We start from the raw sequence: 20,187 nt of genomic DNA, 5'->3' as shown, positions 1-20,187 counted from the left end.
ATATGGAGGAACAGTCCCACTTGATCCTGCAGTTTTTTTACTGGGAGCAAGATTTCCTGGTTTTTCTAAATACCTACATAAATTAGTAACTATCATTTGCATGGCGACTAAAATTCATATCGCTGCTAGATGGAGAACTAATTCACTCTCCATCACATTAGTCAAAGATAGAATTAACTCTATCTTGTTATATGAACGCATCCAAGCAACCAGGAACGATGAATGGAATGCCTTCTTCCGAGTGTGGGAACCTTGGCTTGGTCTCGACTCCGATGCCTCCTTAGCTCAAGCACTTACACTATCTCCATAATGTTTATTAATTACATTCTACCATATTTATTAGACTTTTTCTGTTTTATGACCTCGCTTGGAACTGTCTTAAAATTGAACTCTGCATATTTATATTGTCTGGGCGCCGGGCCCATTGGGTGTTATCCCCCCACATGCATTTTTACGCATTTAGCTGTAGTCGTTTTCAATTTTGTTAGATATACTTATTTTCCCCTTTCCTATGTGTTCTTCCCCTTGTTCGTCATACCTGTTTGTCTTTATTAATTCTGTTTATCTAAACCAGAGTTATAATTAATGCTTTGCTTATATCTGGGTTTTCATGGATATCTCTTGTGTTTGTTTTTTTTCTTCTTTGAGACCCGTTTGTATTACGTTGTATTCAACACTCTCAATAAAAATTTATTGAAACTAAATTAAACAATTATCAGATCATGAACAACTTCGAAAAGAGAGGTTCAGCTGCTGTGAGGACGGCTTGAAAAAGGTTCAAGTGCCAAGATTGAGTCCTAAAAAAGATTCAACTATGGGATTGGCTTAACACAAGTACAGAGCTTGCTCAGGAATAGTAACAGGCAGGTGTCAGTGCATCTGGATGTACAGTGAGGTAAAACGTTTTGGAGGCTGATCTAGTGTAAAGAGCAGCAAATAAGTCACTTCTCTCCAAGAAAAACCTTAACCCCTTAAGCCCCGAGGGTGGTTTGCACGTGAATGACCGGGCTAATTTTTACAATTCTGACCACTGTCCCTTTATGAGGTTATAACTCTGGAACGATTCAACGGATCTTGGCGATTCTGACATTGTTTTCTCATGAACTATTGTACTTCATGATAGTGGTAAAACTTATTTGAGATTACCTGCATTTATTTGTGAAAAATATGGAAATTTGGCAAAAATTTTGAAAATTTCTTAATTTTCCAACTTTGAATTTTTATGCCCTTAAATTACAGAGATATGTCACACAAAATACTATAAGTAACATTTCCCACATGTCTACTTTACATCAGCACAATTTTGGAACCAAACATTTTTTTTGTTAGGGAGTTATAAGGGTTAAAAGTTGACCAGCAATTTCTCATTTTTACAACACCATTTTTTTTAGGGACCACATCTCATTTGAAGTCATTTTGAGGGGTCTATATGATAGAAAATACCCAAGTGTGACACCATTCTAAAAACTGCACCCCTCAAGGTGCTCAAAACCACATTCAAGAAGTTTATTAACCCTTCAGGTGTTTCACAGGAATTTTTGGAATGTTTAAATAAAAATTAACATTTAACTTTTTTTCACACAAAATTTATTTCAGCTCCAATTTGTCTTATTTTACCAAGGGTAACAGGAGAAAATGGACCCCAAAAGTTGTTGTGCAATTTGTCCTGAGTACGCTGATACTCCATATGTGGGGGTAAACGACTGTTTGGGCGCATGGCAGAGCTCGGAAGGGAAGGAGCACCGTTTGACTTTTCAATGCAAAATTGACTGGAATTGAGATGGGACACCATGTCGCGTTTGGAGAGCCCCTGATGTGCCTAAACATTAAAACCCCCCACAAGTGACACCATTTTGGAAAGTAGACCCCCTAAGGAACTTATCTAGATGTGTTTTGAGAGCTTTGAACCCCCAAGTGTTTCACTACAGTTTATAACGCAGAGCCGTGAAAATAATTTTTTATTTTTTTTTTCACAAAAATAATTTATTAGCCCCCAGTTTTGTATTTTCCCAAGGGTAACAGGAGAAATTGGACCCCAAAAGTTGTTGTCCAATTTGTCCTGAGTACGCTGATACCCCGTATGTGGGGGAACCACTGTTTGGGCGCATGGTAGAGCTCGGAAGGGAAGGAGCGCCATTTGGAATGCAGACTTAGATGGATTGGTCTGCAGGCGTCACATTGCATTTGTAGAGCCCCTGATGTACCCAAACAGCAGAAACCCCCCACAAGTGACCCCATATTGGAAACTTGACCTCCCAAGGAACTTATCTAGATATGTTGTGAGAACTTTGAACGCCCAAGTGTTTCACTACAGTTTACAACGCAGAGCCGTGAAAATAAAAAATCCTTTTTTTTTCCACAAAAATGATTTTTAGCCCCCCAAATTTTTATTTTCCCAAGGATAACAAGAGAACTTGGACCCCAAAAGTTGTTGTCCAATTTGTCCCGAGTACGCTGATACCCCATATGTTGGGGTAAACCCCTGTTTGGGCGCACGGGAGAGCTCGGAAGGGAAGGAGCACTGTTTTACTTTTTCAACGCGGAATTGGCTGGAATTGAGATCGGACGCCATGTCGCGTTTGGAGAGCCCCTGATGTGCCTGAACAGTGGAAACTCCCCAATTCTACCTGAAACCCTAATCCAAATACACCCCTAACCCTAATCCCAATGGTAACACTAACCACACCCCTAACCCTGACACACCCCTAACCCTAATCCCAACCGTAAATGTAACCGTAAATGTAATCCAAACCCTAACCCTAACTTTAGCCCCAACCTTAACCCTAACTTTAGCCCCAACCCTAACCCTAACGTTAGCCCCAACCCTAACCCTAACTTTAGCTCCAACCCTAGCCCTAACCCTAGCCCTAACCGTAGCCCTAATCCTAATGGGAAAATGGAAATAAATACATTTTTGTAATTTTATTACTTTTCCCTAAGTAAGGGGGTGATGAAGGGGGGTTTGATTTACTTTTATAGCGTTTTTTTATATCGGATTTTTATGTTTGGCAGCTGTCACACACTAAAAGACGCTTTTTATAGACATTTTGAGACCTATAATTTTTCCATATTTTGGTCCACAGAGTCATGTGAGGTCTTGTTTTTTGCGGGACGAGTTGACGTTTTTATTGGTAACATTTTCGGGCACATGACATTTTTTGATCGCTTTTTATTCCGATTTTTGTGAGGCAGAATGACCAAAAACCAGCTATTCATGAATTTCTTTTGGGGGAGGCGTTTATACCGTTCCACATTTGGTAAAATTGATAAAGCAGTTTTATTCGTCGGGTCAGTACGATTACAGCGATATCTCATTTATATCATTTTTTTATGTTTTGGCGCTTTTATACGATAAAAGCTATTTTATAGAAAAAATAATTATTTTGGCATCGCTTTATTCTGAGGACTATAACTTTTTTATTTTTTTGCTTATGATGCTGTATGGTGGCTTGTTTTTTGCGGGACAAGATGACGTTTTCAGCGGTACCATGGTTATTTATATCCATCTTTTTGATCGCGTGTTATTCCACTTTTTGTTCAGCGGTATGATAATAAAGCGTTGTTTTTTGGCTCGTTTTTTTTTTTTTTCCTTACGGTGTTCACTGAAGGTGTTAACTAGTGGGACAGTTTTATAGGTTGGGTCGTTACGGACACGGCGATACTAAATATGTGTACTTTTATTGTTTTTTTTTAAAATTTAGATAAAGAAATGTATTTATGGGAATAATATATATATTTTTTTCTTTATTTAGGATTTTTTTAAATTATTTTTTTTTACACATGTGTAATTTTTTTTTTTTTTTACTTTTTTACTTTGTCCCGGGGGGGACATCACAGATCGCTGATCTGACAGTTTGGACAGCACTCTGTCAGATCAGCGATCTGACTGACAGCGCTGCAGGCTTACCAGCGCCTGCTGTGGACCTGGAAGTGCTCCCTGCAGTACCTGGATGCAGCCCCGTGGCCATTTTGGATCCGGGGACTGCAGGGAGGAGACGCTCGGTACAAGGTGAGTACATCGCCTTGTACCGATCGTCTCAGGGAAGCCCGCAGGGAGCCCCCTCCCTGCGCGATGCTTCCCTGTACCGCCGGTACACTGCGATCATGTTTGATCGGAGTGTGCCGGGGGTTAATGTGCCGGGGGCGGTCCGTGACCGCTCCTGGCACATAGTGCCGGATGTCAGCTGCGATAGTCAGCTGACACCTGGCCGCGATCGGCCGCGCTCCCCCCGTGAGCGCGGCCGATCGCATATGACGTACTATCCCGTCACTGGGAATTAAGTCCCAGGTCACCTTGACGGGATAGTACTTCATATGGGATTAAGGGGTTAAGGACAGACTTACATTATGCAGGAAGTACAAGGATTGCACTGAAAAGAACTTGGGGTAAAGATATTTTCTCTGATGAAGCCCCCTTCAAACTGTTTGAGGTTGCTTATCATCTTAAAAAAAAAAAAGTGGGCTCACTCACTATTTTGCCTCAGAAAACTTCCAAAAATAAAGAATGGGGTCTAAACATTCTCCAAAAGATCTAAGAGAAATGTGATGATGAGCAATGCTTTTTCAGTATGATGGAGTACCATGTCAGAAGGCAAAAGTGACAGCTAAGTTGCATGGTGAACAAACCATTGAAATTTTGGGTCTATAGCCAGGAAACTCCCCAGATCTCAATCCTATTGAGAACCTGTGGGTCAATCCTCAAAAAAGTGGATGGACAAACAAAAACACAGAAATTGTGATAAACTCCAAACAATGAATAGGGAAGAGTGGACATCAGTCAGAATTTGGTGCAGAACCCGTTATCCTGCATGTCAGGGCAAACTGTAGAAATATTGAAAAATAAGGGTCAACTCTGTAAATATTGAGTCTTTACATAAACTTGATATTTGTCAATAAGAGGTTAAAACTTATCAAAGGCTTATATGTTCACGTCAGTAAACATAGAAACAGCTGATTAACAGATCTAAAAACACTAAGGCCATGTTCACACTTTGCGTTTTTTACCGCGGAACCGCGGCGATTTTGATGCTGTGGGTCCGCAGCAGTTTCCATAGCGTTTCCATTTACATGTAAACCCTATGGAAACCGCAAACCGCTGTGCACATGCTGCGGGAAAAACCCGGTTTAAAACCCGCAGCATGTCACTTCTTTGTGCAGAATCGCTGCGGTTCTGCACCCATAGGAATGCATTGAACCGCTTACTTCCCGCATGGGGCTGTGCCCACGTTGCGGGAAGTAAGCGGTTAATGTGCGGGTGGTACCCGGCCCTGGGAACCATATTTGGGGTGAAAAAAAGAATAAAAATAAAAAATCATGTTATACTCACCTCTCAGCGCTGCACGCGGCCGGCCGGTCAGAGTTGCTGTGCGAACAGGACCTGCGGTGACGTCGCATCACATGACCGTGATGACGCCCGGGTCACATGACCATGACGTCACGAAGGTCCTTCTCGGCACAGCATCTTTGGAACCGGAGCACCGCGTGCAGCGCCGAGGAGATCCGGACATCAGAGGGTGAGTATAACCAATTTTTATTATTTTTAACATTACTATTGATGCTGCATATTGCTGCATATGCAGCATCAATAGTATAGGAGTAATCCCGCAGCGGAAACTGCAGAACAAACCGCGATAAATCTGCAGGGATAACCGCAGCGGTTTTGCCCTGCAGATTTATCAATTCCACTGCGGGAGAACCCGCAGAGCACGCCGCAAAGTGTGAACATGGCCTAAAGCAGCAAACTTTGTGAAAACCAAAATTTCCATTAGTCTCAAAACTTTTGTCAACAACCCTATATACACACAATGTGTGAGTATAATATAAGTTATTAGACAAATTAAAAACTGTCCTCTCCAATGTCGCTGTAAAAGCTCTGGCTCATTAAGAGAAACAGACAGAAGTCAGCTGAAGTTGGGCTCCCCACTTTCACCCTATTTTTATGGCTTTGTGAGACTTTATGCTTCAAAGGTTTTACTGGTGTGTGGTCCAGACTGTGGAGAGAGACTGGGAGTGTGCAACAACGCAAAGATTTGTGCCGCTCTCTTACTTCATGCTGGATGTTATTATATAACAACGAATGAAAGAATGTATCAAGGAACAACAGAAGGATAGAAGCAGCAGATGTAAATCTTACAGCCTTTTTCTGTGTGGCTTGTACTGTACTGCCTCTCTATATAGTAAGAAACCCTTGTATAAGCAAATTAACTCTTTAGACACAGCTATGTTCTCTCCTACGGCAGATTAACCCTTTAGAAGCAGCTATATTCTCTTCCTTTAGCTAGACTGCAAAATTGTCATGATCTGCATAGTTTGTGGGTTTAGGCAGTTCAGAGGTTAATCTGGACGCCTCACTATGTGATTCTGGGAGGCTTCTTATAGCCTCATTGTTTGCTCATTCCTTGTCGCTTATACTCTGACCCTTGGCTGAGTGTGCGTGACCCTGTTGTGCCTGTCTCTGTGCTTTGTGCCTGTGCTACTTTATGCTTGTCTGGTTCTGATCTGGTTCTGTCCCTGTTTAGAGTTCTGTCTGTCCCTCCTGTGCTGCGCTGCTATCTCCGTGTATGATCACCGCCTGTTCCCCTCTCCTCTACTTCAGGGTCCCTGTAGAATCCTGCACTCATCTTCAGCAGCAGGACGCTAAGCCCCACCCCCTGTGGTCACATGATCATAGGTCCTTCTGTTCTCTGCCATACTCCACACGCTGCTCAGGTCCCGTCTGCCTGAGCTTTCCCTACGGTATCTGACCCCGGGCTCTCCTGCAGTGTGGGTGAGTCACCCTGTTCAGCCGTGGCAGTGCGCCGATGCTGACAGGATCCTGATAAAAATAAACGGGATTTTATTACACGATTAATAAGTAATACTTTGTATGACATCTCATGACTGTAGGGGAGGTAAACTTGTCTTTCACGGATTCCTATTACATTGGGATTCACTGGTGAAATAATTTACCGTGTTTCTTAATGTGCTTAGTGGAAATATTGAGAAAAATAGGTGAATCCATTGCTAACATTGTATTCTATGGACTGGTGACTTGACAAAACAGTCAAATTGATGAGTCCACCCTACATCCTGCAGATCTGAGCTCAGATGCTATATAGCAGTGTTTCTCAACTCCAGTCCTCAAGACCCACCAACAGGTCACTTTTTCAGGATTTCCTTAGTATTGCACAGGTGAGAATTTCATCACCTGCTCAAGGTGAGAATTTCATCACCTGCTCAAGCATTAATTCTATCACCTGTGCAATACTAAGGAAATCCTGAAAACATGACCTGTTGGTGGCTCTTGAGGACTGAAGTTGAGAAACACTGCTATAAAGAATCACACCTTACCCCTGATGGATGACATCTCCCAGAGAATAGAATCTCACCAGATTTTGTGATTACTCAAGAAAAATGAAAGTAAAATCTGCTTCTCTGTATTAAAAATGTCTTAAAATGTCATTTCTGCCACTTGCATTTTTCTAAGAACTGCTAAGTTGTTTTTAAGTTTATAACTTTCTTAATTGAAACCAAATGGTCCCTATTCATTTAGGATCTCCCACATATGCACAGATTATTATACATCCCCTATATTTATACAGCAGAAAAATACTTACGGGTCATAGGCTGCCAACAAGAAGTTTAACAGCAAGCCGATCGACTGTTCTACATTAATTTGGTGAGTTGTAGGCATCCGCTTATTGAGCTGGTAAAATATAGTTGATAAAACAGCTTCCAGACGTGCCACGTTCAGTTCTACATTAGGATCCAGATTGTTAAGTGAATTTTCCCGGAGTGCTTCAATAATGTTCCATATATCTACAAGATGCACTAAATGGAAATACACAGTAAGTTAGAAAAGTTTAGGACACTTGTTGCAATTATATGTACGGTAATACACCGACAAGGCATCTCCTTGCAGCTCAAAATATTTTTTTCGTGAAAAATGTAATATTACCGTATATGAATTTCTTGAATAAAAAGAACATCTGTATTATTAGCATATTCTTTGTTAAGTTCACATTAAGTCCTAGTCAGAACAATTCCTTTCTGTTGGCTGCTGCATGTAAACATCTGTCTCACAGTTGTGATCAACATTATTGGCACCCTTTCTTATTTGTTATAAATATGCCAAAATCTTCTAAGATAACTGGATATTTTCCATTGCTGCTTTTGCATTAGAAATTTTAATAGCATATACAAATGCAGTAAGCAAAAATGTTGACCATACATGTGGTTATTTAAAAGAAAGAAAAAAAAAGAAACAAAGTTAAAGGCATAAACAGAATTAAAGGCACCCTTCCCTATAATTTGTGAAAGAAAGTGTCCAATGAAAGATGAGATTCCCCAGCAGTGTGCACCATTTGTGATTAGAGACTGCCATGTACCGCTCAGACAGAACCCTGCAGAATGAAAAGAAAGGGGAAGTGTTGCAAGGAGGACGGGTCCAAAAGTGAGCACCGGATCAGGTGACTTCTGTGACGCAGGTATAAAAACTGGATTGACAAGGAGGAAAAGATTATGGCGCTAATGTGTGAGACTAGCAGGATGTGAGCCGAGTAGGACGACACGGCTGAGTCACTATTATGGGCCTGGGGACGTCAGTGAAAGGGACTCAGTCAACGACGGTTAAGACCCGTGAGTCAGACCATGCCAGGCAAGATCTGAGGCCTAGCCCTGCACTGGTCAAGATCAGTGAGTTAGACTGCACCTGTCAAAACCTGAGACCAAGCCCTAAGTCGGTCAAGATCCATGACGCAGGTACCATGTGTCAAGACTTGAGGCCCAGCTCTCATCTCTACTGCCTCACCAAACAACCGTCGTAGGTCAAGCTCCGAAGACCGAGTGGAGACTCCAATCCAGAAGTGGATGTCCACTGGGGTGATTGAGAGATGTGAGTGAGCCGGGCCGTTACTTCCGACATGGACATATACTACAGGAGTCAGCCAGGGGTAGTACAACAGATTGGTTTGGGACCATCGAAAGTGCAAAAGGCACAGAGAGCATTGATTAACTATATCAAAAGGACTTGCATCCTAGCGGGAAGAACCGGAGACCCCCATTAGGGTCAACTATATAAAGGGGATTGTTATAGTGGTACCCTTAGGACTGTGGACATTGCTCTCATAAGAAACAAGATATTTGTAATGCAGTGAAATCTCTCTGAAAGAGTTATAGTGCGTTGACAACAACTGTGATATTATTGTATAATGAGCAAAGAGACAGAAGACCAGGCTATAAGGTGCCTACACTCAGATGCATTGAGGATCCAGAGGTATGGATGGGTGGAAATTTTTAATTTTAGAAAAGTAGCAAAGGGTTGCTAGACTTAAAAACTTAACAAAACAAACTCAATGCGTTTCGGCTGTCTAGCCTTCATCAGGGTATACACCTGATGAACGCTAGACAGCTGAAACGCGTTGTGTTTGTGTTGTTAAGTTTTTAAATTTGTCATAAGTCATCTAGCAACACTCTGCTAGTTTTTTAAAATTAAAAATTTCCATCCATTCCCCGGGATCCTTGAAGCATCTGAGTGGAAGCGCCTTACAGCCTGGTCTTGTGTTTTCTGCTTTACCCCTCATGTTGGACCCATTCCCAGAAATTGTCCACGGCAACTTCGCTGGCAGCAAACCACCATCCAGGATCCATATTGGAGACATGTTGCTTTCAGAGTTGTGCCTGCTTGCACAACTCCATGAGGGGAGTGTAATCGCTCACAACCCACTTTGATGTTACACTTTTAATATTACACTTAGATAGCGCTCCCATTTTCCCCCCCCCCCTTTCTTCCCAGGACTTTTTATTATTATTGTATAATGAATATTGTACTCTGTAATTACCCTGTTATCCCTGAACTTCTCTTTGCTCAAATCACCACTTTCCTATATTCACTCCAGGAGAATAAATAGTCAAGTGGTTACTTCCACTTTGTCCTTGTTTGCCTGATGCATCCCAGTAACCTGCTTGTTTGCCCAACCTTTGGCAACAATGACAACAATGACAACCTTGACATGTTTTATTTAGCCACCTGTGAGCTTCTTGCACTTTTCTGCTGGTTGTTTCTACCACTATCATTTTCTCAGCAGTTCATTTCCTGAAAGCAGATTTAATCTTTTTTTTAAGTATATTTAATTGGATTGAGATCTGGGATCATTGCTGGCTAGTGTGAAATAGTCATTTATTCCCCTTCTTTACCATTCTTGTGTACGTTTGAAAGTATGCTTTTGGTTGATATCTACCTGTAGGACCCATATTGTCCAACTCAAAGCTGGTTTTCTAAAAGTGCATTTACACAGCAAGATTATCATGAATGATAATGAAAATAATAATGAAAGTTATGTGACACGGCTCAATAGAGAGTCAAAATTGACTTTTAGGATTGCTACTTCCTATAGATGGCACTAGAGTTCTAGTCCTCTTCCTCTCTAAAGAGACAATTTCCATATTTCCCACAGGAGCATTGTGGCTTAAAAGTCTCCTCACCTTGGCATGTCAGGCTTGACATGTCACTCTCCACAAGGAGAAATGTTACCCCTTGGATCCTGCTCAGACGCCACTCACCCAGCCAATCCAGGTGTCACACTTTGCACTGACCAGGGGCAGTACCCCGAAATACATTGTCTTCAAATTGAGATTTTGATTTTGGCTTTTATCCTAATTTATGTGACCAGGCTCGCTAGAGAGTAAAACTGACTTTTAGGATGACAACTTGCTATAGGTGGCACTAGAGTTCTAGTCCTCTTCCTCTCTGAAGAGACAATTTGTTTATCAGGTGAAATTATCTTTTGATTTTCACAAAAGAATCATTCTTGGCAATGAATCATCTTGTGTAAACAGGACTCACACTGCCGAGAATAATGAAAGTGTACGCGCATTGAACAATCTATCACATATCATTAGAGAGCACATCACTAAATGTGGTCTGTCTGTAACAAGGCTATTAAACGACTGCCATTCAGGAAATAGTAAGCAATTGGTGGTCGTTGAATGTTGCCAAATCTGGTCATGTAAAGCCACCTTTAGGGTATGTGCACACGTCAGGATTTCTTCAGGAATTTTTGCGGGTTTTTTTGCGGATTTTCCCGATAAAAACGCTATAATAACGCATAAAAAACACATACATTATGCATCCTATCATTTAGAATGCATTAAGCATTTTTTGTGCACATGTTGCGTTTTTTTTTTCCGCAAAAAAAAACGCATTCCGGAAAAAGAAGCAACATGTTCATTATTTTTGTCGATTTTTTGCGAATTTCCCATTAAATTGGAGTGTCCGGAAAAAAACGCAAAAAATCCGCATAAAATCCGCAAAAAAAATGCACAAAAACGCGTAAAAAAACCATACAAAAACCGCAAAAAAAACCCCCGCATGCGTATTTCTGGCAGAAATGTCCGGATTATAAATTATCGAGAAGGTCTTCTTCATCTATCTCCACCCTTCTCTGACTCTATTGAGCCAGAGCTGTCAATAAAAGAAGAGGGGGTTGGAGAATAAGGGAAAACTTGCAGGTTGGAAGGTGAATTTAAATGACTGGCCCCGACATGAAGCACCGACCGGCGGGACTTGGCTTGAACATTCATTCTGAGCTGACAGAGTCCCTTTAATGTAAGTGCCACCATGACAGGCACAGCAAACCCTCGGCCACCATGGTAAACCATTGACACCCAGAAGTTGCGTTTTGGGGGGATGGTTATATTATGGTGTGACAATATCAACAGCAGAATTTCCAAAGTTAAAAGCAGTGAGTAGAGATCAGCTCCCTTCACTATTAGAGGCAGATGATGGCTGAATAATAGCTATCATCTGTTGACAATAATGCGAGGAAACAACATATGACGTACCAGGACGTCAAATGTCGAGAAGTGATTAAGCGGCCACTGATCAGCAAACGAGTACCTGGTGGTTGTTTAGTGTCGTCGGCCGTCAGGTGCTAATGCACTTACATTATCAGGATAAAAGTACGTCCCGATTGCCAGCATGCTGCCAGCACACGGTATAGTGTGAGACTGTACGGACATGACAGATTGACAAAGAGAATGGCAACACTTTTTTGGGGGTCCATTTATTCATACATTTCTAGGAGGAATGATACAGGACACTGCAATTCAGAAAATGCCGCAGAACTTTTATTTTACAACGGATAGAGATATGTTCTAAAACAGAGGTCAGAGGTAGTGACAGCGCCTCCTTTAATGTTATTTGAAATGCCAATGGCTTAAGAATTACATAGGTGTTCGTGACATGATAAATAAAATATAGTATTATAATATTTAGGACCAATGGGTGCTATTAGTGTATTTTTATAAAACTTACATCTCGAGTATATGAATTAAAGGAGTCGTTTGCTAATTAGCCTGTATGACAGAAAGCTTTGTAGGAGGTAGAATATAGAAAATCTATTTGAAAAGTTAAATCTATTATTTCTATTCTACCAAGAATTAGTTGGCTAGTTGGGTCATTATCAGCTGGAAGCTGCAATTGAAGTACATCGTAACAGCTGCTGTTGCCTTAATTAAGTACCCCCCATGTCTTGTCATCTCTTTCTCCTACCCCTACAATGTACTGGTACAAATTGACTAAAGTACAGTTCGTAGTTATACTTGATTCTATTACTTACGTGTTTCTCCATTCACCCTTACACGTTTCTAATAGACCTTCCTAGAATATGAAACATGTCTAACTAACAGCAAAATAATAAAATAGCCCAAGTGTGGGCACTGATCTACTGAACGATTTACCACTACACTCCGGCCAATCCCACGGCTTTCCCCCATGTGATATTTACCATTTATTTATCTCAGCAAATCCATATTTTGAGATTAAAGCAGTTTTCCTGTAACAAGATATTGATGACCTATATTTAAGGGCATCTGACATCTGGATGTAAACACACTAGATGGCGTTGCACTGTGTAGCTCTGCTCAACATGTAGCGGACACTGCTGGGGTCTGCAGAACAGCTTTATTCTAATGATAGGACACCAATAACTTGTGACCAAACCAGCCCTTCAAAGGTTTATGCACATGTCCATGCTGTGAATCTATGGATCAGATGTATATTCTTCTGGTAGCAATTTTGTGTTGCGTTTAACATAGTACTTTCCACTATGGTCAATTTTTGTTTTCGTTTCCACAGATTCTTTAAAAAAATCATAACTTTTTTATTTTTCCCATCAATTTATCCACACGGGGACTTTTGTGTTGCAGGATGAATTGACATTTTTTCCTGATTTTCCATTACTTTGTATGAAAAAACTTGCAAGGACCAAAATAGTTGAGTAAAAATGAACTTTTATTGAATATAGGTAAAAAACATAAATGTGTGTTTGATGGGTGAGCTGTTCCTACTCTAATGCTACTATTACATGTACTCTGATCAGGGTATCTTTATTGCTTTCACTCTCCTGCTTACATTTTATGCATTCTTCATTCTGCACAACTTATTTTCTGTTACTATATTTATTGGGTAGATGCATTTCTTATATATTGTCCCATTGATATGATCAGTGCAATATCACTTATGGGGGCTTCCATGATGGTTCACCCTCCAGTACGTCCTTGTGTCTGTTGTGTTTGAGATATTTACTTTTTTTTTTTTTAATACCTTACCGAAAGAGCCAATTTTGGCCCCTCAAGGTGCGCAAAACCACATTCAAGAAGTTTATTATATTAACTCTGTAGGTGCTTCAAGAGAACTAAAGCAATGTGGAAGGAAAAAATGAACATTTTACTTTTTTCATAAAAAATTGACTTTGGAAGCAAACTTATTTATTTTCACAAGGGTATCAGGAGAAAATGGACCACAAAATTTGTTGTGCAATTTCTCCTGATTACGCCGATATCCCGTATGTGGGGGGAAAGCCACTGTTTGGGCGCATGGCAGGGCTCAGAAGGAAGGGAGCAAAATTGGCTGGAATAAACGGCAGGCGCCATGTCGCGGTGGAGACCCCCTGAACTACCTAAACAGTGGAACCCTCCAATTCTAACACCGCCCTAACCCCAACAACCCTTAACCCTAATCCCAAACCTAACCCCAACACAAACTCTAACCCTAATGGAAAACAATACATTTTTTTTTTTCATTTTATTATTTTTACCTAACTAAATGGTTGATAAAGGGGGGGTTGATTCACATTTTTTTTTTATTTTAATCACTGTGATAGCGTCTATCACAGTGATCAAAATGAACCAATAGGAAAAATCTCCTATTGTTGCCGGGTTGTTTAACCTCCCTTTGATGTGGGCTCCGGTGGTGAACCCACATCTTTTCCGGCACGTCAGCTGTTTTGAATAGATGACATGTGCCACTAACAGCCGCGGGAGGAATTGCATTCCACCCGCAGCTGTTAACCCATTAAATGATACTGTCAAACTCCCCATCGGCGCCCGTATCACATGATCGCGTGTCGCCGATGGATTGGCATGACAACCAGAGGTCTCCAGTAGACCTCTATGGTTGTCACTGCAGGATTACTATGAGTGCCGCCTGGTGGTCGGCACTCATAGCAAGTAAGCAATTTTGCTACATACAGGCTATCTGATCATTGCCTATATGTAGCAGAGGCAATCGGATTATGGCAGCTTCTAGTCTCCCATGGAGACTACTGAAGCATTGCAAAACTAAAAAAAAAAGTTTTTAAAAATATATATAAAAAAATAAAAACTAAAAGTTCAAATCACCCCCCTTTTGCCAAATTCAAAATAAAACAATAAAATAGAAAAACTTATTTGGTATCGCCGCACTTAGAATCGCCGGATCTATCAATATAAAAAAAAGAATTAACCTGATCGCTAAACGGCGTAATGAGAAAAAAGGTCAACATGCTAGAATTAAGTTTTTTGGTCGCCGCAACATTGCATTAAAATGCAATAACGGGCGATCAAAAGATTGTAGCTGCACCAAAATTGTATCTTTAAAAACGTTAGCTCAGCACGCAAAAAATAAGCCCTCACCCAACCCGAGATCATGGAAAATGGAGACGCTACAGGTATTGGAAAATGGCGCAATTTTTTTTTTTAACAAACGTTTAAATTTTTTTTCACCGCATAGATAAAAAAGAATCTAGACATGATTGGTGTCTATGAACTCAAAATGACATGGAGAATCATAATCGCAGGTCAATTCTAGCATTTAGTGAACATAGTAAAAAAGCAAAACAAAAAACAATTGTGGAATTGCACTTCTTTTGTTTCCCATTTTCCAGTACAAAATATGCTAAAACCAACAGTGTCATTCAAAAGTACAACATGTCCCGCAAAAAATAAGCCCTCACATAGCCATATTGACTGACAAATAAAAAAGTTATAGTACTAGGAAGAAGGGGAGCGAAAAACGAAAACGCAAAAATGAAAATACCTTCCTCATGAAGGGGTTAAGGGGAAACGCTTAGGCTACTTTCACACTAGTCCGTCGGTACGGGCCGTCGCAAACCGTCGGCCCGACATACCGACGGTGTGTTAATGTAGCACAACGTGGGCAGCGGATGCAGTTTTACAACGCATCCGCTGCCCATTCTGAGCGACGTGTGGCAATCCATCGCAATGCGTCGCTAATGTAAGTCTATGGAGAAAAACCTGTGGGCAACTTTGCAGGATGCGTTTTTTTTCTACATAACGACGCATTGCGACGTCTGTCACACAATGCAAGTGTGAAAGTAGCCTTAAATGTTTTGGAGTGGCCTAGTCAAAGCCCGGACCTTAATACAATTGAGAATCTGTGGTTAGACTTGAAGATTGCTGCTCACCAGAGGAAACCTAACTTGAAGAAGCTGGAGCAGTTTTGCCTTGAGGAATAGCAATAATCCCAGTGGCAAAATGTGTAAAACTCATAAACACTTATCCAAAGCGACTTGCAGCTGTAATCAGGGTCTGACTGGCCCACCGCGACACCGGTGAAATGCCCGGTGGGCCCCGCCCCAGAGAGGCGGAGAAGGAGGAGGAAAAAAAAAAGGACGCTGGCCCTTTATATCTTCAGGCAGCGCCGACCGCCGCCACGACCAGGGCCGATGAACTCAAGTAAGCGCTGGCATTGGGCCCCCCTTCTAATACTCGCCTCTCCTCGTTCCGGCTGCAGCTGCAGACGTCTTCAGCGCCCTCTGACTCTGCAACGTCTCAGGGCAGAGGGTGCGATGACGTCATCACGGTGCGCTCAGCCTCTCTGTCCTGAGCGTTGCAGACCCGGAGAGACGCTGAAGACACTGCAGCTGCCGCCGGAACGAGGAGAGGTGAGGATTTTACTTTTTCTAATGTTTTTTTCTATGGGGCTCATAGTAATGTATGGAGGTGCGGGGGGGCATAATGCTGTGTGGAGGAGTGGGGTCCCATAATACTGAAAGGAGGACCTGAGGGCATAATACTGTGTGGAGGAGCTGGGGGGGGCATAATACTGTGTGGAGGAGCCGGGGGGCATAATACTGTGTGGAGGAGCTGGGGGGGGGGGGGTGTAATACTGTGTGGAGGAGCGGGGGGCCCATAATACTGTGTGGAGGAGCAGGGGGCCCATAATACTGTGTGGAGGAGCGGGGGGCCCATAATACTGTGTGGAGGAGCGGGGGCCCATAACACTGTGTGGAGGAGCGGGAGGCATAATAATGTATGGGGGAGCGGGGGTCCCATGATACTGTGTGGAGGATCGGGCTCCCATGATACTGTATTATGGAGGAGTGGGGGGGCATAATACTGTTTGAAGGTGCGGGGGGGGGGGGGCCATAATGCTGTATGGAGGAGCGGGGGGCATAATACTGTGTGGAGGGGTGGGGGGGCATAATACTGTATGGAAGGGCGGAGGGCATAATACTGTATGGAGGAGCGGGGTCTCATAATACTGTATGGAGGAGCCGGGGGGGCGTAATACTGTATGAAGGAGCAGAGTGGGGGGGGCATAATACTGTGTGGAGGAACGAGGTCCCATAATACTGTATGGAGGAGCGGGGATGCATAATACTGTATGGAGAAGCGGGGTCCCATAATACTGTATGGAGGAGCGGAGGGGGGCATAATACTGTATGGAGGAGCAGGGTCCCATAATACTGTATGGAGGGGCAGAGGGGGGGCATAATACTGTGTGGAGGAGCGGGGATGCATAATACTGTATGGAGGAGCAGGGTCCCATAATACTGTATGGTGGAACAAGGTCCCATAATACTGTATGGAGGAGCGGGGATGCATAATACTGTATGGAGGAGCAGGGTCCCATAATACTGTGTGGAGGAACGGGGTCCATGATGTGCTGTATTGAGGAGCATTATTTGGGCCCCATAATACTTTATGGAGGACTATGTGGTTGGCTATAATACTGTATGGAGGACTATGAGGTGCTCATAATACTGTATGGAGGAGCATTATATGGGGTGCCCGTAATACAGTATGGAGCACTATGTGGTTGCCCATAATACTGTATGGAGGACTCTGAGGTGCCCGTAATACTGTATGGAGCACTGTGTTGACCATAATACTGTATGGCGCACTATGAGGTGCCCGTAATACTGTATGGAGCACTATGTGGTTCCCATAATACTGTATGGAGGACTATGAGGTGCCCATAATACTGTATGACGGACTATGTGTTGACCATAATACTGTATTGCGCAATGAGTGGTGCCTATATGTTGTACTATATCTGTTTTTTATCTGTGCATCAGGAATTGTGGCATGTGGTAAAGGGGCCCACTGATACTCATCGCCCGAGGCCCATGAAAACCTGGAGCCGCCCTGGTGACAACGTACGTCAAGATGAATGCCGGCTGCAGCTGTGACAGGGTGCTCTGCTCTGTGACAGGTCATGTGTTGAAGTCACATAGCAGTTTTGTTAAATGACTCCTGCAGCCTTTAATATGCTGGCGGCCTTTCAATGTTACTGCTATGTGACGACAGCGCGCGGGGTGTCACAGAGCAGAGCGCCCTGTCACAGCTGTAGTCGGCAGTCATTGTAACGACCACGCCGAATATGAAGCCACAAGAGGATTCCGGGGAGCGCAAGAAGGTGAGAAGAATCCCCCCTCTGTAGTTGGGCAAGGTAGTGGCAACAGGGACGGACATAGGGGCTCAGGGAGGGTACATTAAATAAAGGGGCCCAGGGTGAGGACATTTATTACTGGAAGGGGCCCAGGATAGGGACCTTATTAAGGTGGACATTGGGGTCCAAGATGGAGACATTAAATAAAGGGGCAAAGGATCTGGCATCTTATTAAATAAAGGGGTGACAATTACTGTATTGAGGTCAGGATGAGGAACATACATTAATGGTTTATGGTGGCAAGTGGGGACAATTACTGTAGGGGCCAATCAGGGGACATTATTACTGCTGTAATTTACTTTTGAGCTTACTGTCTTCTATGGGGAGAACAAAAGGGGGTCCTGCTACTGTGCAGGGTGGCACTATGTCATTTTTTTCTTCGTCTGACATAGTATAGAAGTCGAGGAAAATAGTGGGGAATGTGCTCTGGAAGCGATCAGCTATAGCTAACTTATTTTCTGCAGAGACGAGTCTTTAATGGAAGAAGTAATGGCAGTCTGCACTGGATGAAGAAAAAAGACTTCAACTACAGATGTCACCGGTGAGTCAGTGTGTTGCTTGTACACTTACACTATATACTATATACAGAGCTCCTTTGTATATTGTAACTGGTGATCACTGTATTATGTGTACACTGACACTATATACAGAGCTCATGTATAATGTCACTGGTGATCCCTGTATTACCTGTACACTATACACCATATACAGAGCTCCTGTGTATAATGTCACTGGTGATCCCTGTATTACCTGTACACTGACACTATATACAGAGCTCCTGTGTATAATGTCACTGGTGATCACTGTATTACCTGTACACTATATAGAGAGCTCCTGTGTATGTAATTGGTGATCACTGTATTACCCTGTACACTGACACTGTATACAGAGCTCCTGTGTATGTCACTGGTGATCACTGTATTACCTGTACACTATACACAGAGCTCCTGTGTATAATGTCATTGGTGATCACTGTATTACCTGTACACTATATACAGAACTCCTGTGTATAATGTCACTGGTGATCACTGTATTACCTGTACACTGACACTATATACAGAGCTCCTGTGTATGTCACCAGTGGTCACTGTATTACCTGTACACTGACACTATATACAGAGCTCCTGTGTATAATGTCACTGGTGGTCACTGTATTACCTGTACACTGACACTATATACAGAGCTCCTGTGTATAATGTCACCTGTGATCACTGTATTACCTGTACACTAACACTATATACAGAGGTACTGTGTATAATGTCACCTGTGATCACTGTATTACCTGTACACTGACACTATATACAGAGCTCCTGTGTATAATGTCACCTGTGATCACTGTATTACCTGTACACTAACACTATATACAGAGGTACTGTGTATATTGTCACTGGTGGTAATAACAGTATTGTTAGTATTGTGGTTTGTATTCATAATCAATATTGTAGTATTCGGGCACTGTGTTGGTAATTTGTGGTCTGGTCACCGTGTGGCAGTATTTCTCCTTGTATGTGGTATCATTTGGTCCCTATATGCTGGTAACATTTATTTTTATTTATTTTTACTCATTTATATAGCACTATTAATTTCACAGCGCTTTACAGACATTATTGCCACTGTCCCCGATGGGGCTCACAATCTAGATTTCCTACCAGTATGTCTTTGTAAATGTGGGAGGAAACCAGAGTACCTAGCGGAAAAAAGTAATCACCTCTCCACAGGATAAGTGATAACGTATTGATTGGTGGGGGCCTGACTGCTTGGATCCATTCAGCAAAATGTGGAACTTTTTATCCCCCATTAGACTGGAGTGGCATGTCCGACCAGATCACTGATCCATTCATTCCCTCGGTGGCTGCACTTGTTTTTTTCTGGAAGCCCCAAAGAGAATGCATGGAGCTGAGGTCAGACATCCCACCTGCCGCTGCATTTTAAAATAGGGATAAAAGTGTCCTGTCAGGGATAAAACTTCCCCATTCTTCCAATCGGTGCAGTTTCTAATGGTCAGACCTAAGCGATCACCTATCCTGTGGAGCCCATGGATCGGTGATAACTTGTTTTAACCAAGAACCCCATTAATGTAAACTATCATGATTATACATCCCAGTTATGGGGGGCGCACAGAAGCAGCAGCCGCCTGTGTTTTACAGCTGATGCTCCGCTATAATGACAGATATTTGCATATAGCTGTAGGGTGG

The 20,187-nt window shown here is 42.4% G+C and overlaps 1 protein-coding gene across 19 annotated transcripts in view; it reads right to left on the bottom strand.

Moving 5' to 3' along the window:
• DTNA (dystrobrevin alpha) overlaps positions 1 to 20,187 on the bottom strand; it is a 354,562-nt gene that overhangs the window by 121,513 nt on the left and 212,862 nt on the right. For all 19 annotated transcript variants that reach the window (XM_077270435.1, XM_077270433.1, XM_077270447.1 and 16 more), the window contains exon 4: positions 7,596 to 7,809. In XM_077270435.1, coding sequence (XP_077126550.1) covers positions 7,596 to 7,809 — 214 coding nt within the window. The remainder of the gene's footprint in view (positions 1 to 7,595; positions 7,810 to 20,187) is intronic.

This window comes from Ranitomeya variabilis, chromosome 6 (genome assembly GCF_051348905.1).
Source record: "Ranitomeya variabilis isolate aRanVar5 chromosome 6, aRanVar5.hap1, whole genome shotgun sequence".
In the NCBI taxonomy this organism is placed as follows: domain Eukaryota; kingdom Metazoa; phylum Chordata; class Amphibia; order Anura; family Dendrobatidae; genus Ranitomeya; species Ranitomeya variabilis.
This window is presented reverse-complemented; position numbering and strand designations above follow the sequence as displayed.